This window comes from Setaria italica, chromosome V, assembly GCF_000263155.2.
Source record: "Setaria italica strain Yugu1 chromosome V, Setaria_italica_v2.0, whole genome shotgun sequence".
Lineage (NCBI taxonomy): Eukaryota > Viridiplantae > Streptophyta > Magnoliopsida > Poales > Poaceae > Setaria > Setaria italica.
The window spans coordinates 25,359,535-25,387,369 of NC_028454.1; the positions used below are offsets into that span (position 1 = coordinate 25,359,535).

At 54.7% G+C, this 27,835-nt stretch overlaps 2 protein-coding genes and 1 pseudogene across 2 annotated transcripts; 2 read left to right on the forward strand and 1 right to left on the reverse strand.

Annotated features, from left to right (window-relative positions):
• The first annotated feature begins 7,307 nt into the window (after positions 1 to 7,307).
• On the forward strand, positions 7,308 to 8,542 carry LOC101779885 (probable glutathione S-transferase GSTU6). The gene is made up of 2 exons (XM_004968892.4): positions 7,308 to 7,791; positions 7,868 to 8,542. The coding sequence occupies exons 1-2, from the start codon at positions 7,450 to 7,452 to the stop codon at positions 8,240 to 8,242; spliced, it is 717 nt and encodes a 238-aa protein (XP_004968949.1). The 5' UTR covers positions 7,308 to 7,449; the 3' UTR covers positions 8,243 to 8,542.
• A 2,309-nt stretch (positions 8,543 to 10,851) lies between these two features.
• Positions 10,852 to 27,834, forward strand: LOC101759771 (annotated as a pseudogene).
• LOC111257208 lies at positions 21,781 to 22,344 on the reverse strand. Its single transcript, XM_022826332.1, has one exon. The coding sequence runs from the start codon at positions 22,342 to 22,344 to the stop codon at positions 21,781 to 21,783; it is 564 nt and encodes a 187-aa protein (XP_022682067.1).
• Position 27,835: the final 1 nt, after the last annotated feature.

Consider the following 27,835-nt stretch of genomic DNA (forward strand, 5'->3'; position numbering starts at 1 on the left):
GGATGATAATGACCCACGTTCGGATGAGCTGGTATAAAAATCGGAAAACACCAGTTCGTGAACCGGCCGCGCGTGAGCGCACCGATAGGCTCGGGTACGGAATAGATTATTCCGTACCCAGGGTATTGTATAGTATAATCCTATATATATATATATATATATATATATATATATATATATATATATTGTCGAGCTAATTAAACGGCACAAGCTAGTATATGTGCAAATACTAAAATATGTCCTGAAGCCATTATGTGACATGACCAAAATGAGTGTGTAACCCCGGCTGCTAGCCAACGCACGCAAGTATGTGGGTACGTTGATGACGCCTGTTACATACATGTACAATTTTATGGTCAGCGACACGTACAAACTAGAAAAAAAAAATTCATTTCACCTATTCAATTTGTCCATCCCACCCTCTAACCGAAATATAGGCTTAATTTACTCCCTCCTATTGATACTAGCCTAATTTACACCTAATCCGAATTTCTACATGGTTTTGCCTACATGGCATGGTTTTGACCGGTTTCAGCGGATTTGCATATTTGATGTGAACTGCATGTCACCCAACCGAGCCGTTCCGAGCGCCGCACTAGCTTGCGCCCTTCCCTCGCGCAAGCCGAGTTGTAGTGACGCAACTTGCATGCGGCCACCCTCGCGCTAGCCAAGCTGCAGGGGCGAACCTTGCACGCCAACCACCCAAGCCCCGCACCTGGTTTCTTGCTCAGCGCACGCATGTACGTGCAACTTGTCTAGTCAATCGCTTCTACCTGTGTTGTCAATTTGAATCAAAATAAAAAGGCACAGCAACACCGCTCTACTTGCAAGCCTTCAGGAAAATGCAGGCTTGTCTGCTATCATGATAAGTTTGAGCAGCTTCGCACGAAAATGCATGCGCCCTTGTCAATTTCACAGGAACACAAATAATACAGGATAAAGCTTTTTCCAATTGCGGCAACACAATTGACACCCAACGATCTGATCCATAGAGTACATCATTTAGCATTCTATTCATGCTGAATAATCGAACAAAAAATTTAACAAAAATGAGTCCCAATAGGAACACACAAGAACATGCTCTGGAAAAATCTCAGCCACCTTTTTTCTACATGGTATTGTTTGTTCTGAATATTTTGAAGAGGGAACATTAGAAGTGAAAAATAAGGACTATCAATGTACATTATGTGCATAGTAACATTAAACATCCATTTAGAGTAACATAAGGACTAAAACTGTACAAAAATGGAAAATAACAATAAAAAGGATTGCAGCTTTCTACTCCCAAAACGCTATCACTTTTAGTCAGTTTAAAGACAGACAAATAAGGAGAAAGTTTAAGTAATTCTGCCACTTCAAGTAATACAGCACACACTAGTATGTTAGATTGCCAGAGCTTTCGATCAATCAGTTAATGCTACTGATGTGAGTTTTTTCCCTAAAGTGACAACAAATTCTCCTGAAGGATGCTGGTAGTCATCAATTTCGCAGAGACCATGAATGTAAAACGCCTGTTCAGACTTCCTGTGTGTTGAGAAAAAAACAATCACGGAAGGCATAATAAAAATGATATAGCTGCATATCACAATTCACAATTTCCGTCTATTGCATTTCAATTTAATCCCTAATCTCACACCTTCAACAACCGATTAATGGGATGCCTAGCAAAGCGTTGTTCCAATCATCTAGATTGCGGTGGCATAGAATGGTGGGGTGAAGGGAAAACCGTCGGAGGAAAGGAAACACAAGTCGATCGGGGAACTGGGGTAGCGAGGAGCTCGTCGAGTGCACTGTAGCTCAGCTTGAGTCGAGTGTAGCTGACCGGGCACAGTGGCTCGGCTAGACTTGGTGGCTCGGCGCATGCAATCCACGACAGCTGAGATGGATCAAAACAATGTACATGTGGGCAAAACCGGGTGGAAATCCAGTTTAGGGGTAAATTAAACCGGTATTAATAGCAGGCTGGAATAAATTAAGCTAATATTTTAGTTAGGAGGTGGGACGGACAAATTGAATACTTGCCCCTAACGGATCAACCGACTAGGCTATCATTTGTTTTGGCCCACAAATCAGTCAATGAAGCTTGTAAACTCCGGTCAAAAATCTTAACGACCTGACTAGGTCCACGGGATACTCCACGAGCCGCACGTCGCTTGTTGTGCGCGCTCGTCCGCAGCGCCAGCGCTGCTGCCGCTCGAAACCTCCTCAAGTAAATCGCCTCCTCTCGGCTCTATAAGTACAGGGTCACCGGCAGAGGAAAAGGCCCCGATCGATCAACGCCAAAAGCACCGCCAGGCTGCAGAAATACTGCACCGACGGGCACAACACACAAGCTCCCCCGCCTCATCGTCCAAAAATCGCCGCCAGGCTGGCCCGGCTGATCATCCAGAAAAGGCTGCTGGCAAGAGCATCCACCGGTCAATCAACAAAAGCTCCGTCAAGCTGCAAGGGCGACGCGTCGGCACCTATCATCGCCAAGCTCCTGCGCTTCCACGCCGATCGATAAGCACTCGTCAGGCTGCAGAAATACTGCACCATCGGGCATCGACACCAAGGCATCGACAACCATTGATCAAGAGGAGAGAAGGCCCTAAAAGCTGCTGCGCTCTCCATCAACATCGGCTAAGAAGGCACTGTCAGGCTACGGCTGTCAGGCTATACTCGCCGGAAGAAATCGCTGCTTGAAGGTGAGAAACTCCGTCGGTCTCTCCATGACATCGGTTTGGTCATCGCGATACAAACCAAAAGTGCAATCTTGCTCCATCTCATATCTTATCCATGTTCTTGCCCTTATGCCGTGCATGAGCTCTACGATTTGATCTAGCCAGTGGATACGAGCCACGAATATTGGCTCGATCCCTACTATGGATACAAATTGAGGCCGGACGCGTTTATTTTATCATCTAAGATCGGTTCTCTCCCTTGCAAATTGAGTTTAGTAAAATTGTGTCATACTCATCGCATTTGCATAAGCAATTTGGCATGAGCTCTACAGTTTGGTCTAATTAGCGGATACGAGCCACGAATGATGGTTCGGTCCCTACGATGGATACAAACTGAGGCCGTGCGACGTACCATGTTACAAAATCAGCTGGAAACGCATATGGCTTTGATCTTCTTTCAAAGATAAATAAAAGGATATTAGAAAGAAACCGTGCATGCCCCACAATTTCAAAGGAACAGATACACCGCACGCACACATACTAAAGTGCCAACGGTGAAATTAAACATCAAAGGGGTAATCTCGTTTAGGGTTGCCAAGCCTCATGTGTCGCTCAACAGACAGGCACAGTTTCGGTCATATAAAAATCAAAGAAATATGGGTCAAGCATCGACCAGTCTGAAACATTATGGATCGGATAGTCTCCATGCACGACTGGGATAATCCTTCTAGGAAAATAAATACGACATCAACTGAGCCATATGCATGCTGCAATTAACCAAAATGAACAAAAAGGGTATGTAAACAAAGTACCCCCTCCAAAATACACTACGTGCGCATTCGTCACAGCGCTGGTAGTAAAATAGTAAATGGATAGATCTCTCCAGAGATGCATTGCGTGATCCTCTCTGGTAGTGAAAATAAGTGATAAACAAACAAACATTTCTTAATCCTCGATGTACATGCGTACTACTCATATTAGCAGCTCATCAAGCTACACGCACGTAGACGTGAACTATATCGCCGCGTCTCAAATAGACATCCGACGACGGTCAAGAGGCAATCTACTACGTCGACGTCAAGATTGAAGACTTCTTTTATCTTTATTTATCCCATTTAAATGAAGCAAAATTGAACTTGTCTGTGCTGATGCGGAGGCGGGCTGTCCGGCCGCCCGTTTCCCTACCCTCACCTTCGAGTTCCTAATCTCGACGAACCCCACCAATCAAAACACTACCTTGGGCACCCCCTGGGTAGGTTGCCGGGTCTAAACACCAACATTCAGTTAGAGAAGCTATGTATGAAAGTTGTAGCGCTCAACGAGGTCTAAATGTATATAAGTATATATAAATAAATGAGTATATGCGTGAGTATATGTATGAGTACATGTGAATGAGTTTAATGGATGTATTTTTTGAAAAAAAATCATGTCATCTCGGATGAATACAAACTTTATATTAAAATTGTAGAGCTCGACAAAGCCTAAAACTTTATAGTTTGTAACTTTTGCATTTGAGATCATTTAGTAGCTCAAAAGTTCATTTGAGATCATTTAATAGCTTAAAAGTTCATTTTAAAAGAAAAATAAAAATGGAGAAATAATTCTAGAGGCGAGTGATGGTGCCTCCCACTTCTGGAAATAATTTCTAGGGGCTGCCCCTGGAAATCATTTCGTGGCGCGGGTGATGGCATGACCCACCCTAGAAATGGTTCCACGCAAAAAAAAATCTTAACTTTTTCACATGATGATCTCGGATGAAGATAAACTTTATATAAAAGTTGTAGAGCTGGACGAGATCTAAAGCTTTGTAGTTGAGAATTTTTTATTTAAGATTGTTCGATAGAAATGGTTATAATCTCACGAAATAAACGCATCCTGCCACATCACCGATTCACACCTCCAAAATTGAGCCCTCTCATTGGCCAAGTTTCTCTCTTGCATTCTCTCTCACGTGGGGCGCGGCTCCCAGTGGGGGTGCGACCGCTGATGGGGGCGTGTCGGCCCATGGAGCGCGACTCCCTGTGGAGGCGCCGCTGATGGCGCAGGCTTCAATGGCTCCCTACCAGGGGTGCAGCGGCTGGCTTGGGCACGCGGAACCATAGCTCCACACGGGAGCGCCCACGGGGCCTCGACGGTCGGTGCGGCAGTGCACGGGGGCGAAGTCCAGCGGCACACCCGCCGATAATTTTTCATTTTTTTATATTTTTTTAATCGATGACTAGGGGTGGGTGAGAGGGTGACACACCCCTATACATGCCATTTGAAGGGGCGGGTTAACCCCTCACCAGCCCTGGAAATGGCTTTACTGGAGCGGATACGTTACTCATTTCTGCAAATAGCTATTTGTAGCTGCGAAAATCAGGAGCGAGTAACACCCCACTCCTGAAAACCCCTTTTCAACCGCCCCTACCAATTTTTTTTTAGTTGTGTATGTTTCTTCCCTACAGAAACAGAGCCACAACTTCAAATTTTGGTTTAACTATTTGCAATGTATGATTTCCATGTAGCAACATCGGTTGTTCTCGTACCATGACAGGCATACATCTCGTATCAATAAATACATCATACATGCCGTCTTGCAGTTACATGCTGTCAGCTTCAGACCTAACATGTAGCTAATTAACATGTAGTTAATCGATTTTCTCTGTGCAGGATGTTCTATGGACCTGGAGGAGCATATACGTTGTTTGCTGGTAAAGATGCCAGGAGGGCATTGGTCAAGATGTTCATTGAACTGCAGGATCTGAATGGTGATATATGTAGCTTACGCCAATGGAGCTGGGTTCCTTGAATTGTTGAGAGTACAACTGTACAAGTTCACTAGCAAGTATGCGAAAGTAGGAACCATGAGAAGGGCACCGCCCGCAGCTCCGGCACAGGCTCCGGCAGCAGCAACCTCTAGCCCCAGCCTCCTCCAATTTTTTGATCATCCTCCTCTAGCTTTTCGATTGGATTCGATTTGATTCTGTTCCTAATTGTATAAGAGATAGGGATCCTCTGCACAAACTTTTTTTAGTTGCAAAAGCAGCCGCAACAGATGCTGAACCTTGAGCCGGTAGCGACAAGCTTGTCTTCTTCGAGGTACCCTCACATTTTATTAGGGAGGACTTCTCGCAAAAAAAAAAAAGAAGAAGAAGAAAAAATTAGGGAGGACTACAATCTTCTTGTCGTCCCCTGGGCCCTCGTGAAGCTGGATCAAAAGGGACCTTGGAGCAAGACAGTTGGTTACGAGCTCTGTTTTGATCGGGCATATTGCAACAAAATTATCAGTTCCATCTGCATGTTTAGTTATTTTACCTTTTATTGTATCTGTTGACATGACATACAAGATATGGTTCTATTACGTAAAAATGTTTGGCAATTATTAGCTAAAGTTCAATGAAATCTCCTTCTGATCTGATTTGAAACATATTCCATTAGGTAGTGCTTTTTTCCTTAAGTGAATGCCAAGATAATTGAAATGTTGATTAGTCGTTTTTTCCATTAGGTAGTGCTCCAAATAGGTTCAGTTCATGAAGGCCGCTTGCAACCTCAAGGTGCCAAACTCAAAATCCTCTTGTTTAGTGATCCAAAATAACAAAATAAGTTATTTAATTATTTTAAAGGATCATTTAGGTTTTGTTCTTATCTCAATTGGAGGGATCTGTGCGAATTGTACTAACAATAGATATTTTTTAAACGTTCAGAAAGAGGCGCGCTTCTTATCGTACACTTGTAGATAGGACCGCTAATATCATGGTGTGCATAAATTATATATGGAAGTCAAGATTTCGTACGCGGGGATATGATAACATCCTTCCACATTTTCACCACCACCATGAAGATGTTTTCCTAACAAACTTCAATTTTATGTGGCGTGCGCTGTGAACACGACGTGGACTTTTTTCTGGCGGCCATGCATATACTCCATGTCCAAACTAAAACCTTGCAGCATTACTACGAGGAACCCAACAGCTATACATCACCTAGTAGAACTACTGCGACATTCACGAAAACGTTAATTTTAAACCTCTACACCACCATCTATCCCTCCGACCGACGGGGTCACATTGTAGGTGTGGTCCTCTAGCTCAAAGTACGACATGTACAGCCCAACCGCCCAAGAGCTTCAGGACAACCGACATGGATTGATACGCGTCACATCATCTGAACTGTTTCATTTGATCTAGTATATCTCTAATGGAATTTCTCTTTTTTTTATCTTCAAGTGCGTTTTAATTTCAAATTTTGTCACTTGACTTCTAACTTGATGCTATATGTTAAAATAATATTTTAAAAATTTATCATGATTATTTTCGTATAGTTTTGTATATCTAAGATCGATTTCGCATTAAATATTCCTAACCTATGAAAATAACCATGAAAAATTCTTAGTGTAATTTTTTTACATAAGACTTACAAAATTTAAACTCAAAATTTAACGTACATTAAGAAAAAAAGAGGAATCTAATTAGATGGTAAATTGAACTAAATGAAATAGTTTAGGGGATCAGAATAAAAATAAGGTGAGACTATATTTTGTTTGGGGTTTAAACGGACAAAATGTGTAGGTAAGGGGAGTAAAACGTTTTCATAAAAAAGAGTAAAATGGATTTTTTTTTCCAAAAACATATCCATGTTCACATGCCACGGGATCGGAGATTTTTCCACGACACATGCGGCGCCTGCTCCTCTCGGTTCCTGCGCAAGCCCAGAGCTAAAACCGCGAGGCCAAGCCACCACTCGCGCGCACAGCAGACGCAGGTCACACGATCGAGTGGCCGCCGCCGCGAGCACGGCGAGAACAATGGCCGCCGCAGCCGGGGGCGGAGCGGACGGGCAGCTGAAGGTGCTGGGCGCGTGGCCGAGCCCGTTCGCGAACCGCGTGCGCGTGGCGCTGCACCTCAAGGGCCTCGAGTATGAGAACGTGGAGGAGGACCTGACCAACAAGAGCGAGCTGCTCCTCGCCTCCAACCCCGTCCACAAGAAGGTCCCCGTCCTCCTCCACGGCGGCCGGCCCGTGCCGGAGTCCCTCCTCATCCTGGAGTACCTCGACGACGCCTTCCCCGCCGCCGGTCCTACCCTCCTCCCCGCCGACCCCTACCACCGCGCCGTCGCCCGCTTCTGGGCCGCCTACGTCGACGGCAAGGTACGCAACACATTTCCTTTTACGGATAGGCCGGCAATAGTGACATGATTCTGTGTACACGGTGCGGCACGTGCAGTTGCACGGCGTGATGGTTGCGGCGTTGACTGGGGCAACGGAGGAGGAGAGGGCGGCGGCGACGGCGGACACGTTCGCGGCGCTGGAGACGCTGGAGGGCGCGTTCGCGGAGTGCTCCGGCGGGAAAGGATTCTTCGCCGGCGACGCGCCCGGGTACCTGGACGTCGCGTTCGGGGCCTTCATCGGGTGGCTGCGCGCGTGGGACAGGATCACGGGCGTCACGCTCCTGGACGCCGGCCGGATCCCGCTGCTCGCCGCGTGGGCGGAGCGCTTCGCCGCGCTCGACGCCGCCAAGGGGGTCATCCCGGAACCGGAGCACATCGCCGAGTTCGCCAAGGTGCTGCAGGCACGGGCCGCTGCAGGTGCGAGCAACTGAGCTCGCAAGTGAACGCGGTTGCAGCTGCACCACATATCAAAGATCGAGTAATATGTTCGTGTGCTCGCCTCGTTCCCTTTTTCTTTTCCAAAAACTATCGTCAAGAATTTGGGAAAAAACTTTGTTTAAATAACATTTTAGTATCAGTTTCTTGCGATATCTCAGAGCTTATTATTGCTATAAAGAATCAATCAATGTATTAAAAGATCTATGAATATGAATCTACATGTAACTTTTATACATTGAACGTGTATGTAATTTGACTAATTGTCAATCAAGATTTACAGGGTTTAACTTTTAGAATCCTAAAACGTCATAGGAAAAGAGACAGAGGAAGTATTTGCACGGTGTTGCTCATGATTTGTGCAACTTGAGTTGCCATGTATTATTGAGTCCCCCTATGCAGATTATAGGATTTGTCCCAGGTTGAGGTGATAAGGCCAGTATCGTAGCATGATATTGCTGGAAAAAAACAAAGGAAAATAAAAATTAATGGATATGCTGGGTGGTGACTTTCGTTGACACAGATGGGACATACTCCGTATGGTGTGGATGGCGGTTAATATTTTCATGGGAAACTTGGAGAGAAACATGTTAGATCTGTAAAAGAATCGTGCGTGGTGCCTCCATGATGATATTGTCGGATAAGCCGACACACGGACAAAATTGGAATGGGTGGTCCTGCGTGAATAGACTATTATGTTCACATTCATAGAGCGCAGATAAGAGTAGAAAGAAATTAACAAAAGCACAATTATTGTTGGACTCTAGAAAGGATTTTGACCATTTGTTTTTATGTTTGGGTGTTTGGCAATATGCATCACTCTACAAAAATTAGCCATTTAGTGATAAAATATCATATTTTCCCTCCGTCCTGTACAACTATTGTACTCCCTCCGTTCCAAAATGTAGATCGCTTTGACTTTTTTAGGTGCATAATTTTTACTATGCATCTAGATACATAATAATATATGTGTAATATGGATACTACTCTCTCCGTCTCAAATTATAGGTCGTTTTGACTTTTCTAGGTGCATAGATGTTATTATGCATCTAGACATAGGGTATATCTAAATGCATAACAAAGCTTATAAAAAAAACCAAAACGACCTATAATTTGGAACGGAGCGAGTAGAACTTAAACCCTAGTGGACATCATAACTGCGCCTTTCCACCACCCTATTAAGAGGTGATCCTTTAAAAAGGTAGCACGTCCACAAAATAATTAATTTTTTACAAGACATGGTTAGTTTTTAAAATAAACTTTAGCTATTAATAGCTTTTAAAATATTTAAAAACTTATGTAAAATTATTTTGAAGTTGTACATTAGATTTGTAAATACATTTGATGAAGACGTCTTATCAAAACTGGATATCCAAAAAAGAGAGATGGTAATCTGTGGGCTTAGTTGTCACAGCTCTAGAGATTCAAATTTGTATTTAATCTAAATATTTTTATTTAATATAAATTATAAACAAAATGATTTATCTTAATGCTCTCGACGTATTTCTAACTGCAAATTTAAGTTTTTCTTTAAGCTCGGTTCGAATCCTTGTCAAACTTGTATCTAGTCGAATCCAACCCTTTACCAAAAAAAAAAGTCGAATTCCAATGGTCACTAGAGGATCCTGATCCACTCACTGCTGCCAGAGTCAGAGTCACATGCTCGCTGCATTACAGCTAGGGATATTTTTCCTCCTAAATTATTTAGGTAGGATATCGTTCTAGTTCATTTTATCAACTTTTTGGATCGACCCAATAATAACTTGCATACCTAATTACAGCGAAGGTGGGCAGGTGGTAGCAGCCATTCTGCTAAGCCAGGCCACCCGCGACCCAAGTCGTGTAACAACCCTCATGTCTCTCGAGTTCTTGACTTCTTGGTGTTCCACTGCCACTACTAGGAAAATGACCTTCTGTACCGGTTAGGAACCCCCTTTGGTACCGGTTTTGCAACCGACATTGTTAGTTCGGTACTAAAGGAAGACTTTTTAGTACCGGTTGAAATAACCGGTACTAAAGGGGTTTAAAACATAAAAAAAATTGAAATCCACCCGTTGACCCCCGGCCGCCGCTCCCGCCCGCCGCCGCCTCACCTCACCCCGCCGCTGCTCCTCACTGGCGAGCGGAGGAGGGATGGGAGGGGAGGCAGAGGAGGAAAGGATGAGAGCCTGCTGAGAGAGAGCTAGTAGGGAGAGATAAAGGAGGGGGATTCAGATGCTGCTTTAAGGATGGGGGTGGGCTTTTCTCATGGACAGGGGTGGCAGACGGATGGACAAGGGGGTGCTCTTAGTACCGGGTGGGAAGTCCACCTGGTACTAAAGACCACCCTTTAGTAGTACCGGGTGGGAGTTCCACCCGGTACTAAAGGAATCACGGGGGCTTCATGTTAGACCCGGTACTAATATGAGTATTTGTATCGGTCAAAAACCATTCGTACTAAGGCCGAGGACGAATCCCATATTTTGTGCGACATCCATTGACATTTGACCCAGCCACGAGCTCACGACACGCGCACCAACCACCGTACCTACCGCGCGCGGCACCTCGCGCCGTCATCCAACAACCAGACTCTAGGTGCGCCGGCGCCGGACCAGCTCCCCTAGCCATGGCATCGGACGCCGCTGCTCCCGACGTGCGCGTGGTCGGCGGGTGGGCGAGCCCATTCGTGATGCGCGTGTGCGTCGCTTTCCGGCTCAAGGGCATCGCCTACGAGTTCCTGCAGGAGGAGCTAGGCACGAAGATCGACCTGCTCCTAGCGTCCAACCCCGTGCACAAGAAGATGCTCGTTCTCCTCCACGGCGGCCGCCCCGTCTGCGAGTCCCTCGTCATCCTGCAGTACGTCGACGAGGCCTTCGCCGGCGCCGGGCCGCCGACCCCTACGATGGTACGACCGCGCCGTCCACGGCTTCTGGGCCGAGTACACCGACGCCAAGGTGAGGTACCATGGCACAGATCCGCAGCCATTTCGGATGGAAATCGAGTGCTCGATCTCGTGACTGCTGATATCCCCGTGCTGTGATTCGGAATTGAACTTGCGCTTGCAGCTCCCGACGGCGCTCCAGACGTTGCATGGCGACTTTTTTTAAGCCCTTTTTTGAAAAATTCTCATAAATACGTCCTGGCAGAATCATTTCAAAATCTGGACCCTTAGCTTGCGTCATCCATGCTGGCACCAAGCTTACACGTCTCGGCGCCAGCCATCCTGACGCCAAGATTCATGGCGCAGAGCTAAGGTCCATGCGCAGCTGCACCGTTGTCGTTGTCAAGATCAGCGGATCAAGACTTAGACTAGTAAATTTCTTTTATGCGCGTGAGCCTCAGATGGTGGCGTGGGAGACACAGATTTAGACTGGTTCGGGCAAGGGAAGCCCTACGTCCAGTATCGAGGATGCTCGTGTTGCCCACGCGGGGGTTTTGTAGTAGGGGGTTACAGATAGGCGAGAGAGGGACAGGTCCCAAGTCTCTTTGGTGTTTTCGCTCTCCGGGAGAGCTGTAGTGTACTAAGGTGTGTGGGGGAAGAAGCTGATCAAGCGGTCCCCCGGTCTGTTCGTTGGTTGCTCGGTCGATCGATCCCCCCCTCTCCCCGGCCTCGGGTTCCTCCTTTTATATCGCAAGGGGATGGCCGGAGTTACAATTGGGATCGGTTAAAAGAGGGTGGTAAAGAGTAAGGCGTAAAAATGGTAAAAAGCATGGCAGGAAGGAGGGGCCAGATCCTAGGCGTCCGTTGTCTCTGCCGGCCCTTGACGAGTGTTGGCGTGCATGCCGGAGGAGGAAGTCGCCTTTTGCCAAGTGTTATTGCCTCCTTCATATAGCTGCTCCGATGCCCATAGGTATCAGGCCATGATGATGGTGCTCCGTCGTTACCCCAGCGTCTGTTAGGGAGGACGGCGGATGCCGCCGCTCCGGCGACGGCCGCTGAGAGAGAGAGAGAGAGGGAGAGAGAGGGCGTCTCATCCGCACTGTTGGGTGCGCGGGACCCGAGGACAGGCCTCTCTCTCCTTTGCTCCGGTCGGCGCAGGCCATGAGTGCTCCGCCGCGAATGGGAGCCGGCCGCCGGCACTGTAGCCTGCTCAGGACGGTCGTGCACGGGTACTTGCGCCAGGTTGCGTGAGGGGCGCGGTCGCCCTGCCCTCTATCAACTCTGCGGTGCATTTATGGTGAGGCCGACAGGGGGGACGGACCCACAGGATTTGTCTTGTCTATGCGGACCGCATCCGAGGGGGTTCCCGGACTTGTGGATCCCAGTGCGCCCGACCTCTCCACTTAGGGTCGGGCGAGGCGGAGACCTTGTGGAGGGGGGTCGGGCGCCCCCGACCCTGGGATCGCAGTCGGGCGAGGCGGAAACCTTGTGGAGGGGGGTCGGGCACTCCCGATCCTGGCTCCTGGGTCGGGCGAGGTGGAGATTTGATCATGCTTTGGTGGGCCTGGGCCTTTTTTGCTTCTTTAAGCAGTGTGTTAGGGGATCATTAATATTTCCCCCCAACAGTAGCCCCCGAGCCTGTGGTGGAGCAGGAGTGCTCCTCCGGAGGCTCCTTTCGTTGTTTCCCGCTGGTTCTGTGTTATGGCATGCTTGTTTTATCTCCGCCAGGTTCGAGAGAAGCTGCATGTTGTGACCACACGCGTGGTAGTTGGTTGCGAGGCTAGCCCCCGAGCTCCCGCTCGTTGCAGGAAACCGATCGGGAGGCTAGGTCGACTTTTGATCATTGCCCCTCAAGCGTCCGTTCGCTAGGACGGAGGGGTTGAGCCGGGCCACGTTATCCGCGTTGGACGAACCGTGGTGCTCGTTTGAGCTGCAAACGGGTAAGTTCGAGTGGCGTCCCGGTCCCCGTTCGGGGGGGTCCGGCTCGGGCCAAGCTGGTGGCGTACTCCAATTTCCTGCCGGTCAGTTCATATAGTTCCCGGACCCGTTCGACTGGGTCTGAGGGCTCGTTGCCTTTCTCCGTGGAAAAACCATGAACTTTACACCGAGCGGGACTTGAACGTGAGGTTGGGGCGCCCTTGGCGTTCGCTCGCCTGGGTGTTGGCCGCTAGCGGGCCCGTCCCTTCTCACCCCTTGCTCGGGGATGTCCTGAGGCAGCTGTCGAACCCGTGTTGGGCCAGCTTTCGAACCCCTGAACCGTACTGGGCCGTAGGGGCGTTTTCAGCCCCGTATCCCTTTCTTACCTCCCTGTGGGCCTTGGACCGGAGCGGAGCGGTTGGTTTTCCTGGGCTGAACGTGGGGGGCGTCGTGGGCGCGGTTCCCGGGAAGCGGAGTTATGGAAGCGCCGTCCCGCGGATCAAGGAAGATAGGATGTTTTTTCGCGGCCGATCGTGCGCGCGGTTTTCAAAAAGGAAACGGGCGTGGCAGGGGCGTACCTGGCGCCGCATTTATGGTGGCCGGGGCGTCGATTTGGCTTCCCCAGTACCCTTCCTATAAAAGCAGAAGCTCGCCGTGCCGGTTCCTCTCCTTTCGCACTCGAGCCTCCTTGCCTTCCTCTTAGTTCACTTGCGCTCGCCTCGCTCGCCGTGTTCCCGTCGCCTCACGCCGCGCGCTTTTGTCTTCGCCTCCGTCGATCCCCTTCCTTTCTTGGCGATGGCCTCCTGGGGAGTTTCCCATTTCACCGCCAACCACGCCGAGGGCCTGGTGCGAAAGGGGCTCCTCTGCGAGAAGACGGCGGCGGACGAGTGGATGCTGCCGGGGCCGGAACAGGTTCCGTCGCCTCCCGCCGGCTACATTGTCTCCTTCGCTCACTTCCACGAGCGGGGATTTGCCTCCCCCCCAAGCCGCTTCTTCCGCGGGCTCCTCTACTACTACGGGCTCGAGCTCCAGCACCTCAACCCCAACGGGATCCAGCACATCGCGGCGTTCGTCGCGCTGTGTGAGGGATTCCTGGGGATTGAGCCCCACTTCGAGTTGTGGAAGTATTTCTTCACAGTGAGCCTGTATCAGAAGGCGGGGAAGGCCGGGAGCCAGCAGCGGTCGCCTCCGGTGCCGATTGGGTGCGCCAGGATCCATCTCCGTCATACTCGCTCCAAGGAGTACATGACGGTGAAGTCCTCAGTGTCCCACAAGGGGTGGCATAATCAGTGGTTCTACGTGAAGAACTACCCGAACTCCCCCCTGCCGGTGTTCACTGGCCGCACCATCGACGCGGCGCCCGACGTGTGGGTGTACGGGCCGGTGGAGAAGGAGAAGAAGAAGATCTCCGACCTGCTGCAGGCCATCGGGCAACTGAAGCGGGAGGGGCTCACCGGCGCCGGGGTCATCGGCACGTACCACGCCCGGCGGGTGGCGCCGCTGATGCTCCGGGTCCGGCCACTTGGCGTCATGACCCCCGACATGCCGCCCGAGGGCACCGTCCTGGCGACAGGCGCGCTCGCCGCCTCCGAGATCCGGCAACGGCTCCGGGAGGCGCTGGAGGATAGGGACGTCGACTACCCGATTCCCGGGCATTCGCCAATGCGCTCGAAGCCGGGCTTCGTGGACCTGGTGAGGCGTTTGGGTCACCGCTTCTCCCTCCTGGTGTCCTGCTTGTTTTGTTGTTCTGATGCGGATCTGCTTTACGTTCTGCAGGGCATGCTGACCCGGGTCGCGGATTCCCTCCCGCCGGTGCCGAAGGATGCCGAGCGGAGGGCCCGCAACCGTCTCCTGGCCGAGAAGCAGAAGCGCCGCAAGGACAAGGAGACGAAGATGTGGCTGAAGAAGGCCGCCAAGGAGCTCCTGCGGCGGCGGAGGGGGGCGGTCGTGTCCGACGACGACGAAGAAGAAGAAGAAGAAGAAGAAGAAGAAGACGAGGAGGAAGAAGAGGAGGAGGAGGAAGAGCTGTTCGCCCCCCGATCGGGGGCTTTGGTGATTCGCGACGCACCCCCGCAGACGGCTGCAGGGGGTGCAGCGGCGGGAGCGTCCGCCCGGGGTCCGGCTCCCCCGGGTCCGGGGGCTGTTCCTCAGGGGCCAGCGCAGCGCGTGCTCCAGGAGCCGGCGCGGACTGCCCCTCAGGGGTCAGCGCAGCGCGCGCCCCAGGAGCCGGCGCGGACTGCTCCTCAGGGGTCGGCGCAGCGCGCGTCCCAGGAGCCGACGCGGACTGCTCCTCAGGGGGCAGCGCAGGACATTCCCCAGGGGTCGGCGCGGGGCCTCCCCCAGGAAGGGGCGCGGGGCGCCCCCTCGGGGTCGGCTCAGGGCGTCCCCCAGGAGCAGGTGTGGGCCACTCCCCCGGGGTCGGCACGGAGCGTCTCTCAGGGGCCGTCAGAGCCTGCCCCTGCCGCTTTGGGTCCGGCGCGGGGCGCTCCCCAGGAGTTCGCTCGGGGTGCTCCTCGGGGGTCCGCGGGGCCTGCCTCCTCCGCCGTGCCTGTTGGTGGAGGGCAACGGGGTGGCGACAAGAGGCCACTGCCAGATGCCCCGGGGTCGGCGTCCGGCTCCGATTCGAAGCGCGCGCGCCGCCCCTGCGCTTCGAGGGCGTAAGTCGACTTTCCCCGCGTGTGATTCTTCCTTTCTTTTCCCGTTCGTTTCTGCTGACGCCTGGCTATCGACGTATAGCACTTCTCCCCGCGGCGTCACCCTGCGGCTGGTGCCCAAGAAGGCGCTGCTGATGTCGTCCTCCTCCGGGGGGCGGGCCGCAACCCCGCCAGCGGCGATCGGCGGGGTTCCAGGCGTGGCCGCAGGTCCGCCTGCGGGGGTGGCCCCTGCGGAGTCGGTTGGCAGAACGGCGGTGGAGTCAGCCGCAGGAGGGGGAGCGGACTCCGCTCCGCCTGCGGCCCCACCGATTGCCCCTCCGGCTCGGGTCGTGATCCCCCCGGGCCCTCAAGCCGGGGAGGTGATCGACCTCGACGCCGACGAGGCGGAGGAGGCGGAGACGACGGAGGGCAGGGCGGATGCCCCCGCTGCCATGGCGGGGTCAGAGGCAGAGGGGGCGCTCGCTCCCAAGGACGCGGCGGCGAAAGAGGCAGCGGTGCCGGAGGCCGGGGTCTCCGTCCCGATCGCTCCCGCGGGAGTGACTCTGGCGGCCGAGATGGAGGTGCCCACAGGGGTGCCGTTGGCGGCCTTGGTGGCGACGAGCGTGCAGTCGCCGGGGCCGTCGGCGGATCCAGTGGTTTCCGGCGTCTTGATGCCGGCCTCGACGGCGACGTCAGAGTCGGCCTCTGTCCCACCCTCGGCTTCCTCCGTCCCGGGGGCGTGGAGAGGGCCCGTCCTCCGCTGGACATCCCGCGACGACCTGCCGAGGCGCCTCTACGCGCTGGATGACGCCGCCGAGTGGCATAGGTGGCAGGCGATGCACGGCGGTGTTGCCCAAGTTTAGGCGGCTCTGACCTCGGCGCTGGAAGTTCTGGCCAACGCCGTGGTCCCTGGTAGCCAGGTATGTTATTCCTGCCGCTTGGCGACGAGCACCTCCCCCTTGCTTTTTTGCTTTAACGGCATGTTGCTTCGCAGGCTCTCCAAGAGGGCAGCCGGGAGAAATCTGATTTCCTCCGGTGACAGCGGAACCTCTGGGAGCACTTCAACACCGAGAGGGAGCGCACCAGGGATCTGACCCTGCAGCTCGGCGCTGCCCAGGGGGCCGTCCGCGACCTGGAGGGGCGCGAGCAGGCGGCGTTAGAGGGGGCGCGGCGTGCCGAGGCCAGGCTCCAGGCCGTCGCGGAGAAGGCCCGCCTCGACCTCGAGGAGTTCCAGGCCGCCATGGACAGGGCCCGCCGCGATGCCGAGGGGCTAAAAGCTGCTGCTGCTGAGCGGGCCCGCCGCGACGCTGAGGAGCTGGCGCGGCTGAGGGGGGAGGGTGGAGCCCTCCGCGCGGAGAACGAGCAACTCCGTTTGCAGGTGCAGGGGCTCCAGACTGTCTTGTCCCGCAGCGCCGACCGGGAGCGCGAGCTAAAGGCCCAGGCCGACGGTGAGGCTCTTTCTGCTCCTGCATTTTTGTGTCGTTGGCGTTTCGCTTCTTCTGACTTGGTGGGATTTCTTGAGCGGCTCCTGCAGCTGAGATCGCCAATTTGCGGGTCCTGCTCGATGAGGAGCGCGGCGAGCACGGCGCCCTGCGAGATGCGGTCCGCGTCGTCTGCGAGGACTTCGGTGTAGCTCCGGAGGAGGGGTCGAGCTCTCTGCCGGCTCGCGTCCTCGAGGTGCGTCATCGCCGTCATGAGATCGCCGTGGACGCGCTTCGCCTTGGTGTGCGGCGTGCCTTCGGGGTCTTCGGCTACACCGACGCTGAGCTGGACGAGATGAGTGAGGGGTACTACGCCGGCTACACCGACGCTGAGCTGGACGAGATCGACGCCGTGGTGACCGCGCCGGCGGAGGCCCTCGCGAAGCTCCTGGAGGATGAAGCCGTCCCCCCTGCCGACCCTGAGGCCGCTCCTGCCGGCCCTGAGGCCGCCGCCGCCGCCGACCCTGAAGCCGCCGCTCCTGTCGACCCCGAAGCCGCTGCTTCAGCCGACCTCGGAACCACTGCTCCAGCCGACCCCCCTGTCAATTAGCTGTACCGGGCTTGCGCCCGAAAAAGTTTGTACTTATGTCAGTCGTTTTGAACTCGTTTGTGTTGGCCATACGGGCCTGTTCTTATGACTTTTTATTTGCGCAAAGGAAACCGTTTCCCTTTGTTATTCCTTTGGTCTTGAAAGCTTTAAGATGCGTTGCCAGGTGCGTCAGTAAGTTTTTGATGAGCGAAGGTACCGTAGCCGCTGGGGCGTAGGCTTTTTCGCAGTCCGATCGCATCTTGCCTGAGTACCGTTCACGCATCCTCATCTTTTTGCATCCAAAGGTTTTCGAAAGGGAGTGTTCGGTTTTGAAAAAAGAAAAAACGTTTTCTTTTTAGGCGGTGCCCAGCGGCTGGGGTCGGGACCCCTGATAGCCCCCGAGGGGTATGCGATCCTGGAGCCAGGCCAGGGTCGGATACCCCTTAGTTTAAAAGAAAAGGTCTTCTTTTTGCGTAGGAGAACAAAACTGGTAGCCCCCGAGGGGTATACGGCCCTGGAATGAGGCCAGGGTCGGATACCCCTGAGCGAAAAACGAAAAGACCTGAGCCAAGGTGGCTCAGGGTTTCTTTTTTCGCAGAAGAACACAAACTGGTAGCCCCCGAGGGGTATGCGATCCTGGAACGAGGCCAGGGTCGGATACCCCTGAGCTTAAACGAAAAGACCTGAGCCAAGGTGGCTCAGGATTTCTTTTTTCGCAGAAGAACAAAACTGGTAGCCCTCGAGGGGTATGCGGCCCTGGAACGAGGCCAGGGTCGGATACCCCTGAGCTTAAAACGAAAGAACGGAAAAGACGGCAAGACCATGCATAACTTGGAAATGAGAGCTATGGGTAGAAGCGCCTTAGCTGTTCTATGTTCCAGGCGTTGCTGAAGATTTGCCCGTCGGGAGTTGCCAGCTTGTAGGTGCCTGGCCGCAGCACTTGTGCGACGATGAACAGGCCTTCCCATGGGGGAGTCAACTTGTGTCGACCCCTGTTATCTTGGACGAGGCGGAGCACTAGATCTCCGACGTTGAAGGCGCGGCCTTGTATCCTGCGGCTGTGGTAACGCCGTAGGGCCTGCTGGTACTTAGCTGAGTGTAGCAGGGCTACATCTCGCGCCTCGTCGAGTTGGTCTTGTGCGTCCTCGAGTGACGCCTGGTTTCCCTGTTCGTCGTATGCTTTGACCCTCGGCGACCCATACTCCAAGTCGGTGGGCAAGATGGCCTCTGACCCGTAAACCATGAAGAACGGGGTGAACCCTGTCGCCCGGCTGGGGGTCGTCCTCAGGCTCCAGAGGACTGCTGGGAGCTCCGCAACCCATCGTCTGCCGAACTTTTTAAGGCGGTCGAAGATCCGTGGCTTTGAGACCCTGAAGTATCATGCCATTGGCTCGCTCGACTTGCCCGTTCGTGCGGGGGTGCGCAACTGCCGCCCAATCCACTCGAATGTGGTGGTCGTCGCAGAACTGGAGGAATCTCTTTCCGGTGAACTGCGTGCCGTTGTCGGTGATGATGGAGTTTGGGATCCCGAAGCGGTGGATGATGTCGGTGAAGAACTGTACCGCCTGCTCGGACCTGATTTGCGCCACAGGCCTTGCTTCGATCCATTTGGAAAACTTGTCAACAGCGACGAGTAGATGGGTGAAGCCCCCGGGCGCCCTTTTGAAGGGTCCGACGAGATCCAGCCCCTAGACCGCGAACGGCCACGTGATGGGAATGGTTTGTAACGCCTGCGCGGGCAGGTGGGTTTGGCGGGCAAAGAACTGGCATCCCTCGCAGGTGCGGACTACCTGGGTAGCATCTGCGACCGCGGTTAGCCAGTAGAAACCTTGTTGGAAGGCGTTGCCCACAAGCGTCCGTGGCGCAGCGTGGTGACCACAAGCTCCGGCATGGATATCCTGGATCAGCGCCTTTCCCTGCTCGATCGGGATACAGCGCTGTAGGATCCCCGTGTGACTTCACTTGTAGAGCTCCTGGTCGATGATGGCGAAGGATTTTGCGCGGCGCGCGATCCTGCGAGCTTCGGTTTTGTCTGCCGGGAGCGCGTCGTGGACAAGGTAGTCGAGGTACGGGGTTCTCCAGTCGGGCGTGGGGTCGGCCCCCGCCGCGGGGCCCGCCTCGATTTCCATAACCACGGGGTCGGATGGTTTGGCTTCCAGGGCCGGGTCGGGTGGGGCAGCGTTGATTCCCTTGGGGTCGGTTCTCGGGTCCAGGGCAGGTGGCGCGCTGCCGACCCCCCCCCCCGGCTCGGGTCCCGACCCTAGAGCTGGGCATGCCTCGCCGACCCCTATAGGCTCCGGATAACGGATCGAAGGCTTCAGCTGGTCGCTAACGAAAACGCCGTCGGGGACGGGCATCCGGCCGGACGCCGCCTTCGCTAGCTCGTCAGCTGCTTCGTTGAAGCGCCTTGCGACGTGGTTGAGCTCCAACCCGTCGAACTTGTCCTCGAGCTTACGGACCTCGTTGCAGTAGGCGGCCATTTTAGGGTCATGGCAGCTCCATTCTTTCATGACTTGCTCGACGACCAACTGGGAATCGCCTCGGACGTCTAGTCGACGGATGCCAAGCTCAATGGCGATACGGAGCCCGTTGAGCAGGGCTTCATACTCAGCGACATTATTGGATGCAGGAAAATGGAGGCGGATCATGTACCTGATGCGTACGCTCATCGTAGAGACGAAGATGAGGCCTGCTCCGGCGCGGGCCCTCATCAGCGACCCGTCGAAGTACATCGTCCAGTACTCCTGCTCCTCTGTTGCCGACGGTGCTTGTACCTCTGTCCACTCGGCCACGAAATCGGCAAGTACCTGGGACTTGATGGCGGTGCGGGGGACGTAGGTGATACCCTGATCCATAAGCTCAAGCGCCCACTTCGCGATCCTTCCTGTTGCATTTGGGTTCCGGATTACTTCACCAAGCGGGAATGAAGAGACGACCGTTACCGGATGGGAGGTGAAGTAGTGACGCAGCTTCCTCTTCGTGATGAGGATGGCGTAGACGAGCTTCTGGATCTGCGGATATCGTGACTTGGACTCGGACAATACTTCGCTGATGAAGTACACCGGGCGTTGCACCTTAAGAGCGTAGAGTAGAGTAGAAGGGTCTCGCCGTCGGCCGGCGGAACTAGAATTGGGGCTTTCGTCAGGAGATCCTTGAGCCTGTCAAGTGCCTCCTGCACCTCGCTGGTCCACTCAAAGTGGTCGGATTTTTTCAGGAGCCGATAGAGAGGAAGTCCTCGCTCGCCGAGGCGCGAGATGAAGCGGCTTAGGGATGCTAAGCATCCCATGACGCGCTGTACTCCCTTCATGTTCCGGATCGGCCCTATGTCGTTGATGGCCGCTATCTTCTCCGGGTTCGCCTCGATGCTGCGTACGGAGACGATGAAGCCTAGCAGCATGCCCCTTGGGACACCGAACATGCATTTCTTGGGGTTAAGCTTGATACGCTTATCCCTTAGCCTTTCGAAGGCTAGCTCCAGGTCGGGAACGAGCTGATCGCCCTTCCTGGATTTGACTACGATGTCGTCGACGTAGGCCTCAACGGTCCACCCGATGAGATCTCCGAAGCACTTAAGCATACATCGCTGGAAGGTAGCCCCCGCGTTTTTGAGGCCGAACGGCATCTTAACATAGCAGTAGGGGCCAAAGGGGGTGATGAAGGAGGTAGCGAGCTGGTCGGCCTCTTTCATCACAATCTGGTGATAGCCGGAGTATGCGTCGAGGAAGCTGAGTGTTTCGCACCCGGCGGTTGAGTCGACTATTTGATCTATGCGTGGCAAAGGGAACGGATCCTTCGGACACGCTTTGTTGAGACCGGTATAATCGACACACATCCTCCATTTCCCGTTCTTTTTTGGTACAAGAACAGGATTAGCCAACCACTCGGGGTGGTGTACTTCCTTGATGAACCCGGCCGCCAGGAGCTTCTGGAGCTCTTCACCAATGGCCCTGCGCCTTTCTTCGTCGAAACGGCGCAAGCCTTGCTTCACTGGTTTAGAGCCGGCCCTGATGTTCAAGGAATGCTCGGCGACTTCTCTCGGGATGCCTGGCATATCCGAGGGCTTCCACGCAAAGACGTCGCTGTTCGCGCGGAGGAAGTCGACGAGCGCGCTTTCCTATTTGGGGGATAGGGCCGCGCTGATCCGCACAACCCCGCCATTGGAACAGCCGGGGTCGAGAGGGACTTCCTTGATGCCTTCGGTGGGCTCAAAGGAGGTACCTGACTGCTTGGCGTCGGGCTGGTCCTCGATCATCTCCTCAAGCTGGGCCGCCATGTTGCCCGAGACGGTGATGGCCGCGGCGTACTCGCAGCACTCGACGTCGCACTCGTATGCCTTCTGGAAGGTTGTGCCAACGGTGATGACCCCGTTAGGCCCTGGCAGCTTGAGCTTGAGGTAGGTGTAGTTGGGGATTGCCATGAACTTCGCGTAGCATGGCCGTCCCAAGATGGCGTGGTAGGTTCCGCGAAACCCTACCACCTCGAAGGTGAGGACCTCCTTCCTATAGTTAGAAGGGGTCCCAAACGTGACGGGCAGGTCGATCTGCCCAAGAGGCATTGCCTGCTTCCCTGGCACGACACCATAGAAGGGAGCCTTGCTAGGACGGAGATGGGAGCGATCGATCCCCATGGCGTCGAGGGTCTCGGCGTAGAGGAGGTTGAGGCCGCTGCCCCCATCCATGAGTACCTTGGTGAGGCGTGTCGTACCAACGATGGGGTCGACGACGAGAGGGTAACGCCCCGGATGCCGGACGCGTCCCGGGTGGTCGGTCCTATCAAAGGTGATGGCCGGTCCGGACCAATCGAGGAAAGCCGGGGTCGCAGGCTCGGCCGCGTAGACCTCCCAGCGCTCTAGCTTTTGCTGGCGCCTGGTGTCGTATGCTGCAGAGCCCCCGAAGATCATGAAGCAGCCGTCAACTTTAGGAAAGTCGTCTTCCTTCTCCTCGTCACCCTTCTTTTCCTCGTCGGGTTTCCGCTTCCGGTCACCTTTCACCGGATTGCCCACAAAGAACCTCTTCATGAGGTTACAATCTTTGTAGGCGTGCTTGACGGGGAACTCGTGGTTCGGGCACGGCCCCTCGAGCAGCTTGTCGAAGAAGCCAGGAGCGCCGTCGGGGGGCGGTTGCCCCCGCTTGCGCTCGACTGCGGCTACGAGTGGAGCCTCGCGTCGCTGCTTGCCCTTCTTCTTCTGCTGCTGGCGGTTGGAGGTGCCTTCGTCGGCGTCCTCCTCCCGCTTCGCCTTGCCTTTGGAACGATCAAAGATCGCTCCGACAGCCTCTTCACCAGAAGCGTAGCTAGTGGCGATGTTGAGGAGCTCTTCCGTGGTTCGCGGGCCTCGGCGCCCTAGCTCGTGGACGAGGGGCCGGCAAGAGGTCCCTGCTAGGAAGGCTCCTATGACGTCGGCGTCGGCGACGTTGGAGAGCTCGGTGCGCTTTCTGGAGAAGCGCCAGACGTAATCCCGGAGGGACTCATCCGCCCCCTGGCAGCAGCTCCAGAGATCCCAGGAGTTGCCAGGGCGTGTGTACGTCCCTTGGAAGTTTCCTACGAAAACCTCCTTCAGGTCGTTCCAGTTGCGAATGCGTCCTGAAGGGATATGTTCTAGCCAGGCTCTCGTGGAGTCTGCCAGAAACAGGGGTAAGTTGCGGATGATGAACAGGTCATCGTCTGCCCCGCCAGCTTGACATGCAAGTCGGTAATCGCTGAGCCATACTCCAGGGTTGGTCTCCCCCGAGTATTTGGCCACGCTCGTGGGTTGCCTGAAGCACGGCGGAAAGGGCGCATTTAGGATGCGCGTGGAGAAGGCCCGAGGTCTGGCCACTCCGGGGCTCGGACTGCGGTCTTCCCCGCTGTCATAGCGTCCGCCACGGTGGACGTGGTAGCCTCGATCTGCCCCGTCCCCCCTGTCCGCGCGGGAGCGTCTCCGCGCGTTCAGCGTGTCGCGGACGAGACCGACGCGCTGGTGGACGGATCGGGCCTCGCCTACCGCGGGTGGCGGTGTTCGTTGGGCGGTTGCAGCCGGATTCGCCCCCGGAGGGAGTTGATGGACAGATTCCCCCCGCCGTTCCGGGGGCGCGCCCTGCGTCGCCTGACTGGCGTTCTGGCCGCGTCGTCGAGACGCTGAACTTTCCGCCTGCTGGACGGCGGCGCACTCGAGCAGGTTGCGCATCTCTTGGCGCGCCCATCGCTCCTCGGGCGTTGCTGGCTCGGGGAGCTGTCGGAGTAACACCGCCGCGGCGGCGACGTTCTGGCTAGCGCGGGCAAAGAGCGGCGGACGTTCTCCATCCGCACAGATGCGTTCCTGGACGTCGCGCGCCTGTTGCCGCGCTCCCCCCTCGTGATGGGGGTGCTCTACTCCCTGGCGAGCGCCCACGTGCGCTTCCGGTTGCTGAGAGCACTCTGGGGCCCTGGGTAAGGCACCAGTCGTAGCTGCAGCGTCCGAGGGGGGAGTGTTGGAGGTATGCCCTAGAGGCAATCATAGAGATGATGATATTCCATTTGTATCCATGATTTGTATACTGTGTTCTTTGAATATCCATTAAAGGCTACTTGAATTGATTTGCAATTATGTGAATTGTATGTGAAACTCTTTACTTGTATGGTTATTCTAAAGTTGTCCCTAGTCGGAGTTCATGTGAGGACACACATGAATATTAGACTAGCACATGTATTAGTTGATGACTATGTTTCACAAGTCATGGACATGGAGATGTTGAACTAATAATGTGGACACATGTGGAGACATGTGTTAGGACTGACCCAACACGAGAAGTAGTTCTCTCTTTAAACAACATATACGCTTTGTCCTTAGACCTGAGATTGTCGCATGTATTCTAGATGTGGATTGACCTACTTAGGGGCTATCAAACGCTACGCCGTAACAGGGTAGTTATAAAGGTAGCTTTCGGGTTTGTCAAGAAGCATGCTATGAGACATGGTCAATCAAGATGGGATTTGCCCCTCTCTGATTGAGAGTGATATCTCTGGGCCCCTCGAGTGATCGGATCAGAAATTGCATGGCCATGCTACGTACGGTTAAGAGTTAACCTACAAAGGGATTCCGAATCATAGGATCGAGAAAGAGCGGTCGGCTTGAAGCTAGACCAAATATCGTGAGGCAAAGGGAATAGCATGTATATTATGTTGTGATGGTTCGTCTGATATGATCTTCGTATGCGTATAGGAGTTGGCACGTCTTGCTAGAGGCCGCTACCGACTATTGGGCCGAGTAGGAGTACTCGGGCCATGTCTATACGTATCCGAACCCATAGGGTCACACACTTAAGGGGCTGGAAGCCCAATTCGGATCTGATCCGAGTTGGATTAGGTTTAGGAGTACTAATGGGCCTCGGATCCAGAGGCCCATCAGGAACCCCTATAAATAGAGGGGTGGGGGCGCCCTAGGGTTTCACACCTTTTGGCTGAACACACTTGCCGCGCCTCCCACGCCCTCGCCTGTTGCAACTCGCGGATCTAGCAATCCGGCTTGCGACGCTTCCTCCCTGCACGTGTGGATACCTTGGAGGTGTTGCGCCTGCAGCACTTGGACGAGCCATCGACGAGCCGCCGACGAGCCACGACGAGCCGACGACGAGCCGCGGCACCGGAGGCGATCTTGCTGTGCACGTGGACGAGTTGCTGAGGAGCTGCTGGACGTGATCGACTACGCACGACTACGTTGATCGACTACATACGACTACGTGATCGTCTTCACTGCACCGACGCATATCTACATCTTCCGCACCAGTAGTGCGTCGAGTGGTAATCCCGTGATCCTTATACGGCAGCTCTTCCTGGTTATACGCGGTAGAAAATTTTGTTTTGCGCTAGCGTAGCCTACCTCGTATCCCAACAGGGAGCCCGTTGCCTCCCCTCGGCACCATCGCCATTGGACCCCTCGGAGTGCGCGTCAGCCATGAAGCACTCGCGCGAGGGGCGGGGATTCTCGTTACTGGAGCCAGTGTCGGAGACTGTCCTCGCCACGCCCACGAGCTCGTTGCTCGCGGGTGACGTGGTGAAGGACCGCGCTAGGAGGCGACCGTGAGCCCCCGTGGCGTTGCGTAGCCCGAAGAGCCATCCTTCCGGTGAGGTCCTTCTGGCAGGCGTCCGGCCGCTCGCCGCCATCCTGGCGGTGAGGCCGAGGGTAGCGGGACGAGCGGGCAGGACGTGGACAGGGATCAGCTCAATCCCTTTCCCGGTGGCCAAGAAGCCCAGGCTCCCGAAACGGATCAGGGAGCCCGGAGCAAAGCTGCTATCGTGATTGGCCATCTGGGACTTGGAGATGCACGCGCAAAGGGCCCCTACCTGGTGCGCGAACTGTCGTTGTCAAGATCAGCGGATCAAGACTTAGACTAGTAAATTTCTTTTATGCGCGTGAGCCTCAGATGGTGGCGTGGGAGACACAGATTTATACTGGTTTGGGCAAGGGAAGCCCTACGTCCAGTATCGAGGATGCTCGTGTTGCCCACGCGAGGGTTCTGTAGTAGGGGGTTACAGATAGGCGAGAGAGGGACAGGTCCCAAGTCTCTTTGGTGTTTTCGCTCTCCGGGAGAGCTGTAGTGTACTAAGGTGTGTGGGGGAAGAAGCTGATCAAGCGGTCCCCCGGTCTGTTCGTTGGTTGCTCGGTCGATCGATCCCCCCCTCTCCCCGGCCTCGGGTTCCTCCTTTTATATCGCAAGGGGATGGCCGGAGTTACAATTGGGATCGGTTAAAAGAGGGTGGTAAAGAGTAAGGCGTAAAAATGGTAAAAAGCATGGCAGGAAGGAGGGGCCAGATCCTAGGCGTCCGTTGTCTCTGCCGGCCCTTGACGAGTGTTGGCGTGCATGCCGGAGGAGGAAGTCGCCTTTTGCCAAGTGTTATTGCCTCCTTCATATAGCTGCTCCGATGCCCGTAGGTATCAGGCCATGATGATGGTGCTCCGTCGTTACCCCAGCGTCTGTTAGGGAGGACGGCGGATGCCGCCGCTCCGGCGACGGCCGCTGAGAGAGAGAGAGAGAGGGAGGGAGAGAGAGAGGGCGTCTCATCCGCACTGTTGGGTGCGCGGGACCCGAGGACAGGCCTCTCTCTCCTTTGCTCTGGTCGGCGCAGGCCATGAGTGCTCCGCCGCGAATGGGAGCCGGCCGCCGGCACTGTAGCCTGCTCAGGACGGTCGTGCACGGGTACTTGCGCCAGGTTGCGTGAGGGGCGCGGTCGCCCTGCCCTCTATCAACTCTGCGGTGCATTTATGGTGAGGCCGACGGGGGAGACCCACAGGATTTGTCTTGTCTATGCGGACCGCATCCGAGGGGGTTCCCGGACTTGTGGACCCCAGTGCGCCCGACCTCTCCACTTAGGGTCGGGCGAGGCAGAGACCTTGTGGAGGGGGGTCGGGCGCCCCCGACTCTGGGATCGCAGTCGGGCGAGGCGGAAACCTTGTGGAGGGGGGTCGGGCGCTCCCGATCCTGGATTCCTGGGTAGGGCGAGGCGGAGATTTGATCATGCTTTGGTGGGCCTGGGCCTTTTTTGCTTCTTTAAGCAGTGTGTTAGGGGATCGTTAATATTTCCCCCCAACAACCGTGAATCTTGACGCCGAGCAATTTACCCCTCTTAGCGTTCGAACGAAATCAGTATAATTATTCCGAGAATTGTGCAATAAACTATGCTGCAGTTCAATTGGTTAGGACATGGGCTTCTTATCCTAGAGACCTAAGTTCAAACCCACCAGGATGGCTGGTGTCGAGAGGTGTAAGCTTGGCGTGGCGCCGGCGTGGATGGTGCCAAGCTTCCAGATTTTGAATGGTTCCGCTAGAAGCGTATTTGTGTGAATCTTTTAAAAAAGGAAAAAACAAAAAAAAGACAGGTTGCGATCAACGGCGACGAGGCCGAGGCGGCGGAGCAGGTGGCCGCGGCGCTCTGACAGCTCGAGGAGGCCTTCGCGGGGTGCAGCGAGGGGCGACACTTCTTCACCGGCGATGACGTCGGGTTCTTGGACATCGTCGTCGGGTGGTTCCGGGCGGCTGAGAAGATCACCGGGCAGCCAGTCCTCGATGAGACCAGGACGCCACGGCTGGCGGCGTGGGTCGCTTGGTTCTGCGCGCACGAGGCCGTCGGGGACGTGATGCCCGACACCGGCAGGCTCGTCGAGTTCGGTGAGGCGCTCCGTGCGGCGCTGGCAGCCAGTACTTCACGGCCGTGAC

Bases quoted from the DNA above. Each gene is read 5' to 3' on its own strand.
- LOC111257208 (XM_022826332.1), bottom strand. From the start codon at position 22,344: ATGGATGGGGGCAGCGGCCTCAACCTCCTCTACGCCGAGACCCTCGAC.
- LOC101779885 (XM_004968892.4), top strand. From the start codon at position 7,450: ATGGCCGCCGCAGCCGGGGGCGGAGCGGACGGGCAGCTGAAGGTGCTG. The intron at 7,792-7,867 runs GTACGCAACACA...CGGCACGTGCAG, and splicing joins CCGCCTACGTCGACGGCAAG to TTGCACGGCGTGATGGTTGC.